The sequence below is a fragment of the Hyperolius riggenbachi genome, chromosome 1, assembly GCF_040937935.1.
Source record: "Hyperolius riggenbachi isolate aHypRig1 chromosome 1, aHypRig1.pri, whole genome shotgun sequence".
NCBI lineage: Eukaryota > Metazoa > Chordata > Amphibia > Anura > Hyperoliidae > Hyperolius > Hyperolius riggenbachi.
Genome location: NC_090646.1, coordinates 677565883 through 677586788, shown reverse-complemented (window position 1 = coordinate 677586788; position 20906 = coordinate 677565883). Strand labels below are relative to the sequence as shown.

Sequence of the window (20906 nt, the reverse complement as noted above, 5' to 3'; positions counted from 1 at the left end):
GCACCCAACGTCACTCGCCGCCGTCGCCGCGTACGCGTCTGCGCTGCACGGACCCGACAGAGCTCTGAGCTATATAGCTCAGAGCTCTCTAAGCATCTTTGAATTTGGGCTCCAAGGAGCCCCATTGGTCCTTAGCAGACCAATGGGGTTCCTTCTGATTTGAAATTTTCAAAAGTAATTTGTTTCTTCTATATATATATATATAATTTTTTCTGTTTTTTATATCTCGTTGTTTCTTATATCGCATTTTATCACTTTTCTCATTTGTAACATGAGGAGGGAGAGGAGGTTGTATTTTGCTCAACTCCACCCCTTTGTAGGTGGATCTGGGTCAACCACTCCCCCCGCCATGCTTTTTTAAATCTGTGATGAGTCTGCCATAATTATGCTATGATTAAGGACCACCACAGGTCCGAAACATGTTAGCTGAGCGTTTCTGTGGCTGTTCTGGGATAAGTCCCTAATAAACTGTTGGTATAACTTTGAAGCGGACCAACTTTCCTTTTCTACTTTGACCTTTGGGGTGGTTGCCCAGGTCCAGCTCGGTTACCATCACAAGTGCAGCGGTACGTCCACTTCTCTTTTCATTGATCTATATACCTGGTACCAGCTCCTTGTATCAGTGGCCTAACACACCTTTTGGAACAGCCACAGCGCCCATTTGTTTTTATGGCTTCTAAAGAACAACGAAGTTTGAGGAGTAACACTACGCTTACCCCACATTTGGGTCACGATATGGATAAGTTCCTCATTATGCCCAGGCGGGAACACACCACCAAGTCCACTAAACGCCAGCATGGAGGTCATCAGGATCGCCCACTCGGGATTGGTTTGTCCGCTTCCCAGCTGGAGAGGAGTCATCACTTGGAATCGGTGGACGGTGGCGGCATGGCGGCGGCTGCTGTGTCGTCCGGGATGAGGCTGGCCGAGAGGACGGAGGATCGGGTCTGTGAACCGGAAGTGATGCGTTCACAGCTTCCGGGTTATCCTGGGGACATCAGCCGGCGCCACTCTTTGGAACTGTCGGCGCCTATGTCTATACCACACCGTTTGGATCTCGGTGCACGTCCAAGGGACTCCGCAGCCGTGCAGTCAGCACCCAAGCACAGCCAACTGACACAACCTGAGGAGACTTTCCGCCCCCATTGTCGGGACCTCGTGAGGAGCCTCATGGAGGACCTTGACAGAGGCATCCAGGCCTCAAGAGAGGTAAAACGCTTGTCCCTTCACTTCCCCATCACTGCCACAGACTTGGCCCAAACTTCTAGGGAACACATTCCCTTTTCGTTACAGAGACCCCAAGATACACAAAATGATCCCCATAGATCCAATGTTCCATGTCCCTTGCCTCTGGCTTCCTCATTGGGGCCAGAAGTCCTCACTGAGAACACGGAGGACATTAATAACCATACCATGGAACACATTGAATTAAATCCACTGGAAGTGGCAATTGAAGAAATGTATGGACACAAACAGTTACCCCAGAAATATGAGGGACACAATCTCAAGGAAGGACTTAAATTCAGATGTGGAGAGATATGATAAGTTTGCAGCTGTATTCTCTAAGTCGACTGATCCATGTGATATACAACCTGATGTAGGGCTTAGGACAGCTTTTCTCCAGTTAGAGGATCTTATGGGGAAAGAAAATAGAGTTTGGTGGGATCTTTCGACTCTAAAACAGTATGTAGCGGAGGAAATCATTCCGCGAGGACTTCGAATAAAGAAGATCCCGACCACTATATACTCTGATGAATTTGTGTTGGAGTGGAACTCTGCCCTTACTGATTGTTCACTGAACTTGATGAGATTGATCATTAAATATGAAGAGAACAAATTAGTAGAAATAAGGCTTAAAATCACAGATCTTCAATCTAGAGTGTGTAAATTTAATACGCTGCAATTGTATGATGATTTACATGCCAAGATGTGTCGTAATATAGCCCAATTAGAAACGATGATCACAGAAACGAAGAGGGTCAAGTATTTGCGTGATACAGAGGACTATAAACGCAAGGTAGTTTATGAATGGGGGAGATGGGAAGGTACCTTTAAAACTCCGGGTGGGACTCCTCGCAGATCTCGTTCCAGAAATAGGAGGAATGTTAGTTTTTCGGATATGACTAATAATGAACCTAATGCACTTGACAACATAAATTCAGTTACCAGAACTAATGCTAGTCCTCACCTGCCATCCAACAATGACCACCTTCCCATTCCACGCACTTCCATAGATGGACCCCCTCACTTAATTCAGCCTAGCTCAGCAAAAAACGGGTCGGGCCCACCCTCCTATTACAAGAAAAACAAAAGATACCAGAGGAAAGGGAGAAAAGGAGGAGGACAAGGAGAGCGGGAGTAAAACATAGACATACAGGTAATTTGGCCCCAAACAATTTAGCTAGTCAAAATGTGGTTAATTTATCTGATGTCATCTTTTCAGAGGCGGATTTAGGTTTGTTGTCTAAAGGTTTGTCATATGCCCCCACACACCATTTTGAGGTGTTTGACACCTTGCTTGATGTAAATAGATTCATAAGGTCCATTCTCCTGAAAAAGTATTTTAACCAAGATGTAAGCACTACCGAGACAGGAGAGGTTTTTCCTCCGGAGGTGGCTTTTCCCGACATTGGGACCTTCCAGGACACCAAAGCCAGGTGGACATTAGATTCCCTAGTGGCAGATAGTTCTGGATTGGTCTCCATGTCGGATGTACAACCGCCTGGGATAAGAAACCCTGATTTTTATCCTCTCACGGCTAGGAGCTCCCCAGTTGAAATTTTTCAGGACTTAGTTGAAAAGGAACGTGTCAATATAGCTAGAGTACACCGGCAAGGACAACGGAACAATCTGACCAAAACAGAATACATGGCCCTGAAGAATCTGCGGGCCAATGACAAGATCGTTGTACGCAATGCAGACAAGGGTGGGGCAGTTGTCATCTTAAATAAGTCAGATTACCAAACCGAGGCTTTGAGACAACTTCATGATGAAGAAATGTATATGCGCCTTTCAGCCAATCCCACCCCTGCCTTTCAGGCCCAACTTTTTGGTCTTTTGAGTTATGGTGAAAGTTTGGGAGTACTCAGCCATAAACTTGCAGAATATTTGGGAATTAGGCATCCCATTGTCCCCATCTTTCACCATCTCCCTAAGATCCATAAGCCGGGCGCTCCCCCAGAGGGGAGACCGATAGTTGCGGGCATTGGCTCTCTGGGGGAGCGCCTGAGCGATTGGGTTGATTCTGTATTACAGCCCCTTGTTAAGAGGTTACCAGGATATATTAAAGATACAAAACATCTTTTGTCGAGTCTGGATGGGGTAGAGTGGGAGGCTAATTATAGCTGGATTGCTATTGACGTGAAGTCTTTATATTCCTGCATCCCCCACCGTTTGGCTCTTACAGCTCTCCAATTCCATCTGGAGAAATATTCAACCTATACCTCTGACTTACGAGTCTTCATATGTGCTGCAGTCGAATACCTCCTGACCCGCAACTATTTCATGTTCGACGGCGACTTTTACCTCCAGAGGTGTGGAGCCTCCATGGAAGCAAAATTCTCCCCATCCCTGGCGAATTTGTTCATGGGATGGTGGGAGGAGTTCCACATCTTTGGGGGTGATGGCCGTCTTCTGGAATGTGTTGCGTGGTATGGGAGGTATATCGATGACTTGCTGGTCATTTGGAAGAGTGGACAAGAGGAAGCACAGGAATTTGTCACTTCTCTTAATGACAATGCCTGCAACCTTAAGTTTACATACATGTGGCAGGAAAAAAGTGTCGATTATCTGGATGTCACCCTGGTGGGAGACACGTTTCTAAATCCATTAAGACACGTACATATAGAAAATCCTGTGCAGGCAACTCAACTTTGAAAGCGGGCAGCTGTCACCCTGGACATACGATCCGGGCGATTCTGGTGGGCGAATTTATTCGGGCCCGCCGGAATTGCTCGGATCCGGAAACCCTAGAGAAAGAATTTGCGGAGGTTGAGAGGCGCCTATTGGAAAGAGGTTACCCACACTGGATGATAGAGAGAGGCAAGAAGCGAGCCCGGTCCATCCCTCGGACCAGTCTGGTACGCGATCAGACACCTGTGCGTACCTCTGGGGGAGGTCCCTTTTTCGTCACTACTTATAGCTCCGAATATACTAAGGTTGTTCAGGCCATAAAGAAATATCTCCCGGTTCTGGAGGGAGATGATGCCTTGCGGCCTCTCCTCCAGAATGGTGTTAAGTTTGCCAGTCGCCGGGCCCCGACCTTAGGCAGCCTTCTGTCACCTAGTCTTTTTACCTCTGCCTCACAGACCTCCAGTTGGTTGTCTGTGAAAGGCTCATATAGATGTGCTGTTACAACTTGCCACTACTGCTCTGTGCACGGCCAGACCCGCACCATTCGATCATGTTCCACTGGGATCTCCTTTACTATAAAACATTTTATTAATTGTGGAACAAAAAATGTGATCTATCTGGTGACGTGTCTGGCGTGCTCATTGCAGTATGTGGGCTGTACCACCAGACCCCTCATGGCTAGGATTTCAGAACATTTCTTGGGGGCTGGGTGGTCCACTACTCACATTTCCAATGTAGCCAAACACTTTAGAAGTGTACATGGAGGTGATATGTCCTCTTTCTCTTTTCAGGGCATTGAGAGGGTCTTCTTGCCCAAGAGAGGGGGGGACCTACAGGCCCTGATTAAGAAGAGAGAGGCACTCTGGATCTTCCGTATGGAGACAAGAGCCCCACGGGGCCTAAATGCGAGATGGGACTTGGCATTAATTACAACGTAATTGTCTTTCCCTTCTGTTGATCCCCCCAAATCTTTTGAGGATATTACCTTTCTTATTGTGTACCCTTATTGCATTCCCCCTGGGTTGCATTTGGATCAGCCTCTACATTTTTCCACTGATGTATATCATGTATGCTTTGATTGCAGTATTGGGGTACTTCCAGTAATTTAATCCTTTATGCAGTGTTCTCCTCTGAAGTAAACAGTAATTTGTTTCTTCTATATATATATATAATTTTTTCTGTTTTTTATATCTCGTTGTTTCTTATATCGCATTTTATCACTTTTCTCATTTGTAACATGAGGAGGGAGAGGAGGTTGTATTTTGCTCAAATCCACCCCTTTGTAGGTGGATCTGGGCCAACCACTCCCCCCGCCATGCCTTTTTAAATCTGTGATGAGTCTGCCATAATTATGCTATGATTAAGGACCACCACAGGTCCGAAACATGTTAGCTGAGCGTTTCTGTGGCTGTTCTGGGATAAGTCCCTAATAAACTGTTGGTATAACTTTGAAGCGGACCAACTTTCCTTTTCTACTTTGACCTTTGGGGTGGTTGCCCAGGTCCAGCTCGGTTACCATCACAAGTGCAGCGGTACGTCCACTTCTCTTTTCATTGAATTTTAATTGGCTTTTGTAGGCTCCACCCACTTTCTGGAATATCAATCCCAATCATCCAGTGACCAACTGTGTCAAGTTTGAAACCCCTGCCAATAACAGAATGGCTGAAATCAATCTAACAAATCTGATTGGCTATTTGTGGCTCCACCCCCTTTAGTGCATTTGGAACCCAGTCACCCAATGACTGACTGTATCAGGTTAGAGGCCTCTGCCATTAACAGTGTAAGAATGGTAGCAATGTAAGGTGAATTTTGATTGGCTGTTGTAGGCTCCACCCACTTTCTAACTATTACCGTATTTTCGGACTATAAGATGCACCTAGGTTTAGAGGACTAAAACCAGGGGGAAAAAATACAAAACCTGGTGTGTCTTTAGTGCAGGGGCATTTTATGGTCCTTCCAACCAAGCTCTCCCTAGCTAAACTACACTGCCTAGCTAAACTAACCCCTGCTGCCCCACAACCTACACTACACTAACCCCTGCTGCCCCCATAATCTACACTAAGCTGCAGTGTGTCCCCATAACCTACACTAAGCTGCAGTGTGTCCCCATAACCTACACTAAGCTGCCGTGTGTCCCCATAACCTACACTAAGCTGCAGTGTGTCCCCATAACCTACACTAAGCTGCCGTGTGTCCCCATAACCTACACTAAGCTGCAGTGTGTCCCCATAACCTACACTAAGCTGCAGTGTGTCCCCATAACCTACACTAAGCTGCAGTGTGTCCCCATAACCTACACTAAGCTGCAGTGTGTCCCCATAACCTACACTAAGCTGCAGTGTGTCCCCATAACCTACACTAAGCTGCAGTGTGTCCCCATAACCTACACTAAGCTGCAGTGTGTCCCCATAACCTACACTAAGCTGCACTGTGTCCCTATAACCTACACGAAGCTGCAGTGTGTCCCCATAACCTACACTAAGCTGCAGTGTGTCCCCATAACCTACACTAAGCTGCACTGTGTCCCCATAACCTACACTAAGCTGCAGTGTGTCCCCATAACCTACACTAAGCTGCAGTGTGTCCCCATAACCTACACTAAGCTGCACTGTGTCCCTATAACCTACACTAAGCTGCAGTGTGTCCCCATAACCTACACTAAGCTGCAGTGTGTCCCCATAACCTACACTAAGCTGCAGTGTGTCCCCATAACCTACACTAAGCTGCAGTGTGTCCCCATAACCTACACTAAGCTGCAGTGTGTCCCCATAACCTACACTAAGCTGCAGTGTGTCCCCATAACCTACACTAAGCTGCAGTGTGTCCCCATAACCTACACTAAGCTGCAGTGTGTCCCTATAACCTACACTAAGCTGCAGTGTGTCCCCATAACCTACACTAAGCTGCAGTGTGTCCCCATAACCTACACTAAGCTGCACTGTGTCCCTATAACCTACACTAAGCTGCAGTGTGTCCCCATAACCTACACTAAGCTGCAGTGTGTCCCCATAACCTACACTAAGCTGCAGTGTGTCCCCATCACCTACACTAAGCTGCAGTGTGTCCCCATAACCTACACTAAGCTGCAGTGTGTCCCCATAACCTACACTAAGCTGCAGTGTGTCCCCATAACCTACACTAAGCTGCAGTGTGTCCCCATAACCTACACTAAGCTGCAGTGTGTCCCCATAACCTACACTAAGCTGCACTGTGTCCCTATAACCTACACTAAGCTGCACTGTGTCCCCATAACCTACACTAAGCTGCAGTGTGTCCCCATAACCTACGCTAAGCTGCACTGTGTCCCTATAACCTACGCTAAGCTGCAGTGTGTCCCCATAACCTACGCTAAGCTGCAGTGTGTCCCCATAACCTACGCTAAGCTGCAGTGTGTCCCCATAACCTACGCTAAGCTGCACTGTGTCCCCATAACCTACACTAAGCTGCAGTGTGTCCCCATAACCTACACTAAGCTGCAGTTTGTCCCCATAACCTACACTAAGCTGCAGTTTGTCCCCATAACCTACACTAAGCTGCAGTGTGTCCCCATAACCTACACTAAGCTGCAGTGTGTCCCCATAACCTACACTAAGCTGCAGTGTGTCCCCATAACCTACACTAAGCTGCAGTGTGTCCCCATAACCTACACTAAGCTGCAGTGTGTCCCCATAACCTACACTAAGCTGCAGTGTGTCCCCATAACCTACACTAAGCTGCAGTGTGTCCCCATAACCTACACCATGCTGCAGTGTGTCCCCATAACCTACACTAAGCTGCAGTGTGTCCCCATAACCTACACTAAGCTGCAGTGTGTCCCCATAACCTACACTAAGCTGCAGTGTGTCCCCATAACCTACACTAAGCTGCACTGTGTCCCTATAACCTACACTAAGCTGCAGTGTGTCCCCATAACCTACACTAAGCTGCAGTGTGTCCCCATAACCTACACTAAGCTGCAGTGTGTCCCCATAACCTACACTAAGCTGCAGTGTGTCCCCATAACCTACACTAAGCTGCACTGTGTCCCTATAACCTACACTAAGCTGCACTGTGTCCCTATAACCTACACTAAGCTGCACTGTGTCCCTATAACCTACACTAAGCTGCACTGTGTCCCTATAACCTACACTAAGCTGCACTGTGCCCACACCTATGCTGACATGCGCACCCTCCCCGATCAGTGCAAGGGGTGAGAGGCAGAGTCCGGCAAGATTGGTGCGCAGAAGTGACAGCGCTCGGGAAACCGCTGCAGGAGCCCACGTGCGCACATTCCCCGATCAGAGCGAGGGGTGCGCGGATGTGAAGCAGGTTGGTCGAGGTGCTGCAGGAACCACATGGGTGTCCCTCCACCTTCCCAAACAGAGTAAGCGGGTGAGTCGGGAAGAAAACCGGAGCCCCCTCCATGTCACTCCAGACGCAGGATGGAGCCGCTGCAGTAACCACGTGGGTGCCCTCCGCTACCTGAACAGAGCCAGCGGGTGAGGCGATAAGAAAGCTGGAGGCCGATCAGCCCCATCCATTCATGCTGAACACAGGATGCAGAACTCGGAGCCCAGGGCTGGAAAGGTAAGGGCATTCGCGAAGTCCTGCACCTGCTTGTGGGAGACACTTGGCTGCACATTCGAACTATAAGACGCAGGGACTTTTTCCCCCCACTTTTGGGGGAGAAAAAGTGTGTCTTATAGTCCGAAAAATATGGTAATCCCAGTCACCCAGTGACCAACTGTGCCAAGTTTAGGAACCCTGCCATTAACAGTGTAAGAGTGGCTGCAGTTTACATTTTCCCATGTAAAAAATGTAGTTGTTGGCGCCGGCCACTTTTTCTGATCTTGACCTATAGTTACTTAATTACCAAGTTTATGTGCTTTGGGGTCCTTGGTATCAATAATTTGTAAATTGCCATTGAAATTAATCAAATCTGCTTTGCTGTTTTTGGCAGCAATTGAAATATTCCCCTTGAAAATCAACAGGTGAATTTTAATTGGCTGTTGTAGGCTCCACCAATTTTCCAGCAAAGTAATCTGATTGACTGTTTGTGGCTCCACCCCTTTAGTGATTTTGAACCCCAGTCACTCAATGACTGACTGTAGCAGATTTGAGGCCTCTGCCATTAACAGTGTAAGAATGCCAGCAGTTTCAATATTCTCCTTGATAATCAATAGGTGAATTTTGATTGGCTGTTGTAGGCTCCACCTACTTTTCTGAATATTAATCTCAGTCACCCAGTGACCAACTGTGCCAAGTTTAGGAACCCTGCCATTAACAGTGTAAGAATGGTTGCAGTTTATATTTTCCCATGTAAAAAATGTAGTTGTTGGCGCCGGCCACTTTTTCTGATCTTGACCTATAGTTACTTAATTACCAAGTTTATGTGACCAACTGTGCAACGTTTGAGAACTGTGCGATTAACAGTGTAAGAATGGCTGCAGTTTACATTTTACCATTAAAAATGAATGGCTGGAATTTGATTGGCTGTTTTATGCTCCACCCACGTTTCCTGGATTTGTAACCTCAGTCACCAAGTGACCAACTGTGCCAAGTGTGGAGACTTGAGTTCTGTGAGAATGGCAGTCTTTTCCATTTTTCTCATTGACATGAATTGTATACCAAGTTTTGTTCAAATCGGTCAAGCTTTGTTTGATCGCGGCACATACATACATATATACATACACACACACACACACACACACACACACACACACACACACACACACACACACACACATACGATTTTATATATATAGACTAGTTGATGACCCGGCATTGCCCGGGTATGTATTTTGCTGGTGTTAGCTCCACCCACTTTTTCTAACCCTACCACACAAACACTCAATGACCAAGTTTATGAGCTTTGGGGTCTTTGGCATCAATAATTTGTATATTCCCTTAGAAATTAAACAAATCAGATTGGCTGTTTGTGGCTCCGCCCCTCTCCAACGTTTAAACTCCAGTCACCCAATGACTAAAGCTGGCCATACACTAGGCCGATTCCCCGCCGATCGACAGCAGATTCGATCACTGGGATCGAATCTGCTGTCACATCGTTCCCGCTACACGCTAAATTTCGATCTATTTCGTCCGATCCCGTCGATCGCTCCGTGCGGAAAATTACCGCCGATCGCCCGCAGGTAGGGAGCGCGTCGCTAGCGGCGTTCGAGTGCCCGATGACCGATGCAATAGAGCGGCAATACATTACCTGCTCCGCCGGCGCGACTGCCCCCGGTCACCGCTGCTCCGTCTCCGCTCTGGTCTGGTCTCCAGGTCCGGCATGCTTCACTTCCTCCTGCCCGGCAGGAAGTTTAAACAGTAGAGGGTGCTCTACTGTTTAAACTTCCTGCCGGGCAGAAGGAAGTGAAGCATGCCGGGCCCGGAGACCAGAGCGGAGACGGAGCAGTGGTGAACGGGGGCAGTCACGCCAGCGGAGCAGGTAATGTATGCGGGGGGGGGGGGAGCGGCGGCAGCACCAGCACCACCACCACCACCACCACAGATTGTGAACGGCTTCAGGCTGAAATCGGTTCACAATCTGTTTGCAGTAAAGGTAGCCATACGATCCCTCTCTGATCAGATACGATCAGAGAGGGATCTATCTGTTGGTCAAATCTGATGGCAAATCGACCAGTGTATGGCTACCTTAACTGTAGCAGGTTTGAGGCATCTGCTATTAACAGTGTAAAATGGCAGCAATTTAAATATTCCCCTTGAAAATCAACAGGTAAATTTTGATTGGCTACTATAGGCTCCACCCACTTCCATGAACATTAACCTCAGTCACCCAGTGACCGTCTGGGCAAAGTTTGAGAACCCTGCCATTAACAGTGTAAAAATGGCTGCAGTTTATATTTTCCCAGTTTTTGGCTCCCCCCACTTTTTGTAACCCTGACTCACAGTTACTCAAGTACCAAGCTTTGGGGTCCTTGGCATTAATTTGCATTTTTCCAGTTAAATGAATCAAATCTGATTGGCTGTTAGATGCTCCGCCCCCTTTTCTGAATTTGAACCCCAGTCAGGGGCGTATCTAGAGGGGTGCAGGCATGGCTTGTGCCATGGGCGCCACAGCACCATGGGCGCCATGCCTGCCTCTGTGCTGCACCCCATACCTGCCCCCGTGACTCAAACCTCAGATCAGATTCATTCTGTTATTTGTCTAAGGAACATGGCTACTTATGTACGTAGAGCACACTTGGCTTAGTGTTAGAAAAGTGGACAGAGGGGGAATAAGAAGAGATTTCCCAAAAAGTAACTGGCAAATCCTGAGCAAAAGAACACAGGCAACCATAGCAAAGGAACACGAGGGAATGCTGTTTTTAGAGAGGAAGGGCGCTCTGACTGGGGCAGTGGGTCGCAATTTCAGTGTATGCCATAGGCTCTATCTTACCTAGATACGCCCCTGACCCCAGTTACCCAATGACCAACTGTACCAGGTTTAAGGCTTGTGCCATTAACAGTGCAAGAATAGCAGCAATTTTAATATTCCCCTTGAAAATCAGCAGGTGGATTTTGATTGGCTTTTTTAGGCTCCACCCACTTTTCGGGATAGTAATCCCAGTCACCCAGTAACCAACCGTGCAAAGTTTGAGAACCCTGCCATTAAAAGTGAAGAAGGGATGCAATTTACATTTTCCCAGGGAAATTGTTTTTGACACCACCCACTTTTTGTAACCTGGACACACAGTCACTCAATGACCAGATTTTGAACTTTTGGGTTCCTGGCAACAGAATTGTGTGAATAGAAGCAGTTTATCCAGCAAAGAAATCTGATTGGCTGTTTGTGGCTCCACCCCTTTAATAAATTTGAACCCCAGTCCCTTCAAATGTCTGACTGTAGCAGGTTTGAGGCCTCTGCCATTAACAGTGTAAGAATGTCAGCAGTTTCCACATTCCCCTTGAAAATCAATAGGTGAATTTTGATTGGCTGTTGTAGGTTCCACCCACTTTTCTGAATATTAATCCCAGTTACCCAGTGACTAACTGTGTCAAGTATGAGAACCCTGCCATTAACAGTGTAAGAATGGCTGCAATTAATATTTTACCATGTATAAAGTTAGTTTTTTTTGGGCTCCGCCCACTATTTCTAACCTTGACATACAGTCACTCAATGACCAAGTTTATGAGCTGTGGGGTCTTTGGCATCAATGCATTACATTTTCCCATTGAAATTAAACAAATCTGATTGGCTGTTTTTGACTCGCCCCCTTTTCAGAATTTAAACCCCAGTCTCCCAGTGACTGACTGTACCAGATTTAAGGCCTCTGCCATTAAGAGTGTAAGAAGGTCAACAATGTATATATTCCCCTTGAAAATCAATAGGTTAATTTTGATTGGCTGTTGTAGGCTCCACCCACTTTCCTGAATATTAATCACAGTCACCCAGTGACCAACTCTGTCAAATTTGAGAACTCTGCCAATAACAGAATGGCTGAAATCAATCTCACAAATCTGATCGGCTGTTTGTGGCTCCACCCCCTTTAGTGAATTTGGACCCCAGTCACCCAATGACTGACTGTATCAGGTTTGAGGCCTCTGCCATGTAAGAATGGTAGCAATGTAAATATTGCCCTTGAAAATCAGTAGGTGAATTTTGATTGGCTTTTGTAGGCTCCACCCACATTTCTAAATATGTATTCCACTCAAACAGTCGCCAATTATGTCAAGTTTGGGAACCCTTCCATTAACAGTGTAAGAATGGTTGCAGTTTATATTTTTCTACAAAAGAAGAAAGGTGGAATTTCAGCAGTTTATATTTTCCCATGTAAAGAATGTAGTTTTTCTAACCTTGACATACAGTCATTCAATTACCAAGTTTATGAGCTTTGGGGTCCTTGGCATAAATACTTTGTATATTTCCATTGAAATTAAACAAATCTGATTGGCTGTGTGTGGCTCTGCCCCCTTTCTGAATGTCAACCCCAGTCACCCAGTGACCAACTGTACCAGGTTTGAGGCATCTGCTATAGTGTAAGAGTGAAAGCAATTTAAATATTCCCCTTGAAAATCAACAGGTGAATTTTGATTGGCTGTTGTAGGCTCCACCCATTTTCCTGAATAATAATCCCAGTCACCCAGTGACCAACTGTGCAAAGTTTGAGAACACTGCCAATAACAGTGTAAGAATGGCTGCAGTTTATATTTTCCCAGTGAAATTTGTTTTTGGCTCCACCCACTTTTTTATAAACTTAACACACAGCCACTCAGTGACCAAGTTTGTGAGCTTTCAGGTTCCTGGCATCAAAAATGTGTGAATGGAAGCAGTTTATCCAGCAAAGAAATCTATTAAGCGGTTTGTGGCCCCACCCCTTTAGTGAATTTTGACCCCAGTCACCCAATGACCGACTGTAGCAAGTTTGAAGCCTCTGCCATAAACAGTGTAAGAATGGCAGCAGTTTAAATATTCCCCTTGAAAATCAATAGGTGAATTTTGATTGGCTGTTGTAGGCTCCACCCACTTTCCTGAATCTTAATCTCAGTCACCAAGTGACCAAGTGTACCAAGTTTGAGAACCCTGTGACTAACAGTGTAAGAATGGCTGCAGTTTACATTTTCCCATTAAAAATGTATACCAAGTTTCATTTAAATCGGTCAAGCCGTTTTTGAGTGATTGCGGCACATACATACATACATACATACATACATACATACATACATACATACATACATACATACACATGCATACATACATACATCCGATTTAATATATATAGATTATGTCAAGGTTTTAAACCACTTTAAGTGTCCCCAGAATAGGTAGCCAAGTTTTTAGGTGTCCCCAGAATAGGTAGCCAGGTCTTTAGGTGTCCCCAGTTCAGTTACCAGGTCTATAGGTGTCCCCAGAATAGGTAGCCGGATCTATAAGTGTCCCCAGAATAGGTAGCCAGGTGTATAGATGTCTCCAGTATAGGTAGCCAGGTCTCTAGGTGTCCCCAGAATAGGTAGCCAGGTCTATAGGTGTCCCCAGAATATGTAACCAGGTCTATAAGTGTCCCCAGAATAGGTATTCAGGTCTATAGGTGTCCCCAGTTTAGGTAGCCAGGTGTATAGATGTCCCCAGAATAGGTAGCCAGGTCTATAGGTGTCCCCAGAAGGAGGGGTGGCAGCGCAGTTAAGGGGGAGCAGTGGGCACAGCTGCGAGGAAGGGAAGACAGCTCCCCTCCTTTCCTCACCTGGGGCTCCCCCTTCCTCGCTCCTCCCTCCAGAACTAAATTTTGTGTCAGCTGGCAGCGGGCGGAGAACGACTTATCTCTTCCTTGTTCCGGCGTGAGCCAGCCGTGCACAAAACTTAGTTCTGGAGGAGGGAGCGAAGAAGGGGGAGCCCCAGGTGAGGGAAGGGGGGGAGACATCCCACCCTTCCCAGCCACTGTACCCACCGCTCCCCCTTTACTGCACTGCCACCCTTCCTGCTCACAGGTTGCCCTTTTACAGATGCTGATTAATTCCTTACGGAATTCATGGGCAGCTAAATTTGCATCAAAATTTACGGTATGCCTGTAACTTTACAGTTGTTTGGCAACACTGTATCTGGTATAAACTCAAAAGCTAATATATGCCTAATGATATCAAGTTATAATGTTTTGGCACCTGCTCTTGCTAAGAAGTCTCACTGGAGCCCTCTATCAGGCTTTTTAGCTCTGCCACTTCTGGTGTTTTCTATATATTCAGCTCTGGAGATATAGAAAAGACAGAGGGCTTTTCCTGCAAGGGGCGGAGCTACACACCTAACATGGCTGAAAGGGGCTCCAGTGACACCACAGTGAGTTTAAGAGTCTGTGGCGTGCCTCCTCGCATTGGATTTATAAGGCCCTCCAATATACTGTATATCATGGCACATCTGTTGCCTCTTATAAACAGCTCACATTCACCAGGTAGTGTGTACTGATTAGTTGGAACCTTTATATTATGGAAGGGAATGTAGAGCGGTGCAGATGGGATCTCCATACCATGGATTAGCCGAGGGCAGCATGAGGCCTGAGGCCAGAAGACAGAAGTATACACAGGTATATGTGACAACAGCTGCTGATATAGAGAATACTTTCTACTCACCAATGCATGAAGGAGATTTATCCCAGTCATCTCTTCCTACAGAAGTCACACATGTGACATATTCAGGTGACGGGCGATGTCCCTCCTCCTTACACAGAACTTTCACCCAATCCTCGGGATTATAGTAATCTTTATCTTTGGAGAATGTGTACGGCTCATCCTGGTCCGGCCTCTTACACCTCTCTGTAGGGACAACACACAGCTGGTGAGATGATGATAGGAGGACACATACCACAATCTATCCGCACAGCTGCTGATATAGAGAATATTTTCTACTCACCAATGCATGAAGGAGATGGATTCCAGTCATATCTTCCTACAGAAGCCACACATCTGGCAAATGCAGGTGATGAGCGATGTCCCTCCTCCTTACACAGAACTGCCACCTCTTCCCCGGGATTATAGTAATCTCTATCCTGGTAGAATGTGTATGGCTTATCCTGGTCCGGCCTCTTACACCTCTCTGTAGGGACAACACACACCTGGTGAGATGATGATAGGTGGACACACGTCACAATCTATCCTCACAGCTCCTTGTCAGAGGACAGGAACACCACAGAGCAGCATCTCCCACCACCTCATCGTGGTCCTCGGTGCCTTGTATCATCTATGGGATGGTGGAAGCCTCACATGACCAATAATCCAGGAATATTACAGTGACAGTAATATGAGTGGCAGTGTGGTGATCAGGCTCTTTATCAGTCACAGGTGCAGCTGTACAGCGTGCCCACCATACAGGATCAGGCAGAGGTATAGCTACTGTATAACTAGGAGCCCAGGACATGGAGAAAGATGTAATACCTAATTATGTTGTGCTTCTATATGTGTCAGGTACAGAGGGGCAGGAAACATGGGGTTGGCACTATTCTGAAAAGGTCTTATTATTATCCTTGCAAAATGTGTTGGCACCTTGGTTTCCTGTCTTGGTTGCTCCTCTAGGCAGTACAATGTCTATCCACCATGTCTCCAGCAGTGGCTCCAGATTTTGGAGGCATGAAGGGGGCACAGTGGTAACCTGGTGGGCAGGGCCTTGCAGAGAGTCCCTAAGTGGTGGTGGGGGGCCTAAATTTAAAAATGCCACACACACACACACACACACACACACATACCCACATACGTTCAGTCACAGAAACGCTGGCTGCATTAAAGAGACACTGAAGCGAAAAAAAAATATGATATAGTGAATTGGTTGTGTACTATGAATAATTACTAGAAGATTAGCAGCAAAGAAAATATTCTCATATATTTATTTTCAGGTGTATAGTGTTTTTTCTAACATTGCATCATTCTATAATATGTGCAGATTACACAACACTCAGCATTCAAAATGATTCTTTCAGAGCAGTCTGTGAACTAATGACCTCTCCTCTGGCAGAGGAAAAGTAAATAGTTCAATAACAGTTGAGATAATAAAAGTCAGATAACAGCCCTCTCCACGACTTTGAAAGTCGTAGAGCTTAACCCTCCTGGCGGTTTGTCAAAATCCGCCAGGTGGCAGCAAATACGTTTTTTTTTTAATTTTTTTTTTCCATGAACCGAGACGAGGTCTCGCTACATGATAGCCGCTGCTCAGCGGCATCCCCCCAGCCCCTCCGATCGCCGCCGGCGATCGGAGATCAAGAGATCCCGTTCAAAGAATGGGATCTCTTGGAGACGTCAAAGGGGACTCCGATCCACCCCACGGCGCTGCCTGGCACTGATTGGCCAGTCAGCGCACGGGGTCTGGGAAGGGGGGCAGCTGCGGCGACGCGTATAGCGGCGGATCGGCGGGTAGCGGCGGCGATCGGACACTGCACGCAGCTAGCAAAGTGCTAGCTGCGTGCAGCAAAAAAAAATTATGCAAATCGGCCCAGCGGGGCCTGAGCGGTGCCTCCCGGCGGCATAGCCCGTGCTCAGCACAGGCTTACCGCCAGGGAGGTTAATGGCTTGTTTGCATAGGGATAACAACTGGAGTTTCTTAACTCTTCCTGTACTGGAAACAATTAGACTGATGTATCTGATCTTAATGTTTTATTTCTTAGCTATACTACACATACAAATCATAATATCAAATTTTTTTTTTCGCTTCAGTGTCTCTTTAAATGATGTGGAGTAATTCAGACCTGTCACTGGTGGCCGCACGGTCCTCCTGTGAGAAAACGCGGAAAAGCCGCCGCGGGTGCTCAGACCTGGACCTGTGTTTGTTCAGTCTAGTCTGAAATTTTTGGGTGGTACGTCCCACATAGTACAGCTCACACGGGCAGCTTAACAGATAGATCACGTATGTGCTTTGACATGTAACATGGCTTTTTTATCCAGTGACACACAGCGCCAGCGACTCTGTATAGAGCGTTCTGGCGTTACTGGGCAACGGACTCTCCACTTCCTGGAGTGTGTGACGTCACCTCCGCCCTGCGCCTGAGCTCAGTCCCCGGCTCGGCTAAGAGGGACCAAGCGTATCCGGGCTGTGTGCACGCTGTGCCGGCCGCTCTTCAAACAGGTAAGACCTGTCCTATTGTACTATAGCAACATCACTCAAAGGACTCAGTGCGCCCCTCTCTTCTTTTGTATTCCTCTATTGGTGTCACTCACACTCTGGTCCTTCCCACTCTCAGCCTGACTCCTCCCTTTGGGGAGGCTCAGGCCATTGGAAGGAGCCTGTTCTTTGGGCAGTATTTCTTACTGCCTTGCACCCTCTATTCGGGTGCTCTCCTCAAAGTATTACTGTTGCACCAAACACTCATATTACTCAGGTGTCCAGAGGTTAGTGATATATCTGATTATCGGTGATACTGCAGATCATCAATAATCAGGTATATATCTGTATTCTCGGTGATTAGAGGTGTAGCGAACGGTTCGCAGGCGAACGGTTCCAGGCGAACATTGGGGGTTCGCGTTCGCCTGCGCAAAGCGAACTATTCCGGAAGTTCGATTCGCCCCATAATGCTCTATGAGGGTCAACTTTGACCCTCTGCATCACAGTCAGCAGGCACATTGTAGCCATTCAGGCTACAGTAAGCCCTGGATCCCCACCCCCCCTTATATAAGGCAGGGTCCGGTGGCCATTACACTCACTCGTGTGCCTGCTAGTGAGAGGAAAGGGACAGCTGCTGCAGACTTGTTCTTCTAGGGACAGATTAGTTAGGTTCTTGGCTGCTTAGTTTGCTCCTGTCTGATTGTTATTGCTTTATAGCACCCTAGCTTTTGTCAAAGCTCATCCTGTACTTTTTTTTTTTTTACTGTGTGTCAAACTGACACTTTTGTTGCATGCACAGCCTTGCTAATTGATAGTGTGTGTGTGCCACTGCCAGCAGCCCAGCACATTCAGTGACCTGTGTGTGTGACAGGGAGCTGCACATTGTACTACCCAGTACTGCATACACCTACTACCTGTTGTGTTGAGTGAACCCAGCTCACTGCATACACCTACTACCTGTTGTGTTTACTTAACCCACCTCATCACTGCATATACCTAGCTTTGTGTTGAGTGAACCCAGCTCACTGCATACACCTACTACCTGTTGTGTTTACTTAAACCACCTCATCACTGCACATAACTACCTGTAGTGTTGAGTGAACCCAGCTCACTGCATACACCTACTACCTGTTGTGTTTACTTAACCCACCTCATCACTGCATATACCTAGCTTTGTGTTGAGTGAACCCAGCTCACTGCATACACCTACTACCTGTTGTGTTTACTTAAACCACCTCATCACTGCACATAACTACCTGTAGTGTTGAGTGAACCCAGCTCACTGCATACACCTACTACCTGTTGTGTTTACTTAACCCACCTCATCACTGCACATAACTACCTGTTGTGTTGAGTGAACCCAGCTCACTGCATACACCTACTACCTGTTGTGTTTACTTAACCCACCTCCTCACTGCATATACCTAGCTTTGTGTTGAGTGAACCCAGCTCACTGCATACACCTACTACCTGTTGTGTTTACTTAAACCACCTCATCACTGCATATACCTAGCTTTGTGTTGAGTGAACCCAGCTCACTGCATACACCTACTACCTGTTGTGTTTACTTAACCCACCTCATCACTGCATATACCTAGCTTTGTGTTGAGTGAACCCAGCTCACTGCATACACCTACTACCTGTTGTGTTTACTTAACCCACCTCATCACTGCATATACCTAGCTTTGTGTTGAGTGAACCCAGCTCACTGCATACACCTACTACCTGTTGTGTTTACTTAACCCACCTCATCACTGCATATACCTAGCTTTGTGTTGAGTGAACCCAGCTCACTGCATCCTACTACTACCTGTTGTGTGTACTTAACCCACCTCATCACTGCATATACCTAGCTTTGTGTTGAGTGAACCCAGCTCACTGCATCCTACTACTACCTGTTGTGTTTACTTAACCCACCTCATCACTGCACATAATGTTGAGGCTTCCCTCAAGAAAGCAGAAATGGAAGCAGAAGCTTCCCGCAAGAAAGTTGAAATTGAAGCTCTAGAAAGAAAATGTGAGCAAGCTACTGCAGAAGCAAAATTAAGAGTTTTAGAAGAAGCTGTTGGAAGTGATTTAGACAGTGTCAGCATGGCAAACTCAGAAGATCCGATAGAGCGCACAAAGAACTATGTCCTCAACCAGAACAGCAATCTCTCTGCACCCTTTGATGCTCCTGATGACATGGACACTCCTTTAAGACATCAGCCATCTGAACGTATTGTGTCCATGCAAGACCTTAAACCTTCTGGTCCTTCTGCACATCAAGATGGGCCCTCAAGCCGCATCTTGCCTCACAATGCTCAGACTACTAAGTATCCAGCTGTCAAACCAGGGGTCAGCATTCAAGCCAAGCTACCATCACCTCTTCATGTTACTGATATGCTTCCTGATAACATTACTTCTGAATCACATCCTGCCATAGCAATGGACTTTCAACCTGTTCCTGGCTTAAACCCCCATGCAAATCCATACCTTCCCAGGCCACCATGTGCTGATGTGTCAGATCTAGCTAGATACATGGTTCGCCGTGAGCTCACAAGCACTGGCCTCACAAGCTTCGATGACCACCCTGAAAATTATAGAGGATGGAAGTCTACCTTTAAGGCTGCAATAAACGACCTGGGAATACCTCCTGGTGAAGAATTTGACATGTTAATAAAGTGGCTAGGCCCTCAGTCAAGAGAACGTGTGAAACGACTGAAAGCTGTTCATGTTGACAATCCATCTGCAGGCCTACATGCAGCTTGGGAACGCCTAGACCAGAGTTATGGTAGTCCGGAAGCTGTAGAAGATGCTCTGCTTAAAAGGTTGAAAGACTTTCCCAAGATATCTGGTAAGGATAATCAGAAATTTCAGGAACTGAGTGATCTTTTGCTTGAACTACAGCTTGCTAAGGCAGATCCTCACCTCCCAGGCCTTAGCTATCTTGACACTGCCCATGGTGTGAATCCAATTGCTGCAAAACTGCCATATGGAATACAGGAGAAGTGGGCAACCATGGGTTCAAAGTACAAGAAAGAGAAAAAGGTTTCTTTCCCACCATTCTTCTACTTCTGTGACTTCATCAAGAACATTGCAGAAACCAAGAATGATCCAAGCTTCTTTTTCAACGAGTCAAACATCTCAGGTTCAAATTTCGCTAAAGACAAATTTGCTTTGAATAAACCCAGGAGTCACAGGGGTCCCATGTCAGTTAAAAAGACTAATGTGCTACCTGATCCTGCTGATAACACTGAAAGGAGCAGACAAGGAGATAAAACGGATAATCCCAATCGCCAATGTCCAATTCATAAGAAACCACATGCTCTTAAGAACTGCCATGGGTTCCGAAAAAGGCCATTGCAAGAACGCAAAGAAATTTTAAAGAAACTTGGGATTTGCTTCAAGTGCTGTGCTTCAACAGAACATCTTGCAAAAGACTGTAAGGCTGAAATCAAATGCAAAGATTGTGGAAGCAACACCCATGTACAAGCACTCCATCCACTTCAGCATACCTCTTCCTCTGCAGATTCTGATCCTGCCACAAATCATGGCGGGGAGAATGCAAACCAGACAGCAG

The 20906-nt window shown here is 46.6% G+C and overlaps 1 protein-coding gene across 5 annotated transcripts in view; it reads right to left on the bottom strand.

Annotated features, from left to right (window-relative positions):
* The window catches only part of LOC137532532 (C4b-binding protein alpha chain-like), a 732640-nt gene that overhangs the window by 226160 nt on the left and 485574 nt on the right, over positions 1–20906 (bottom strand). For all 5 annotated transcript variants that reach the window (XM_068253140.1, XM_068253166.1, XM_068253147.1 and 2 more), the window contains exons 8-9: positions 15170–15352; positions 14890–15072 (exon numbers count right to left, since the gene is read on the bottom strand). In XM_068253140.1, coding sequence (XP_068109241.1) covers positions 14890–15072; positions 15170–15352 — 366 coding nt within the window. The remainder of the gene's footprint in view (positions 1–14889; positions 15073–15169; positions 15353–20906) is intronic.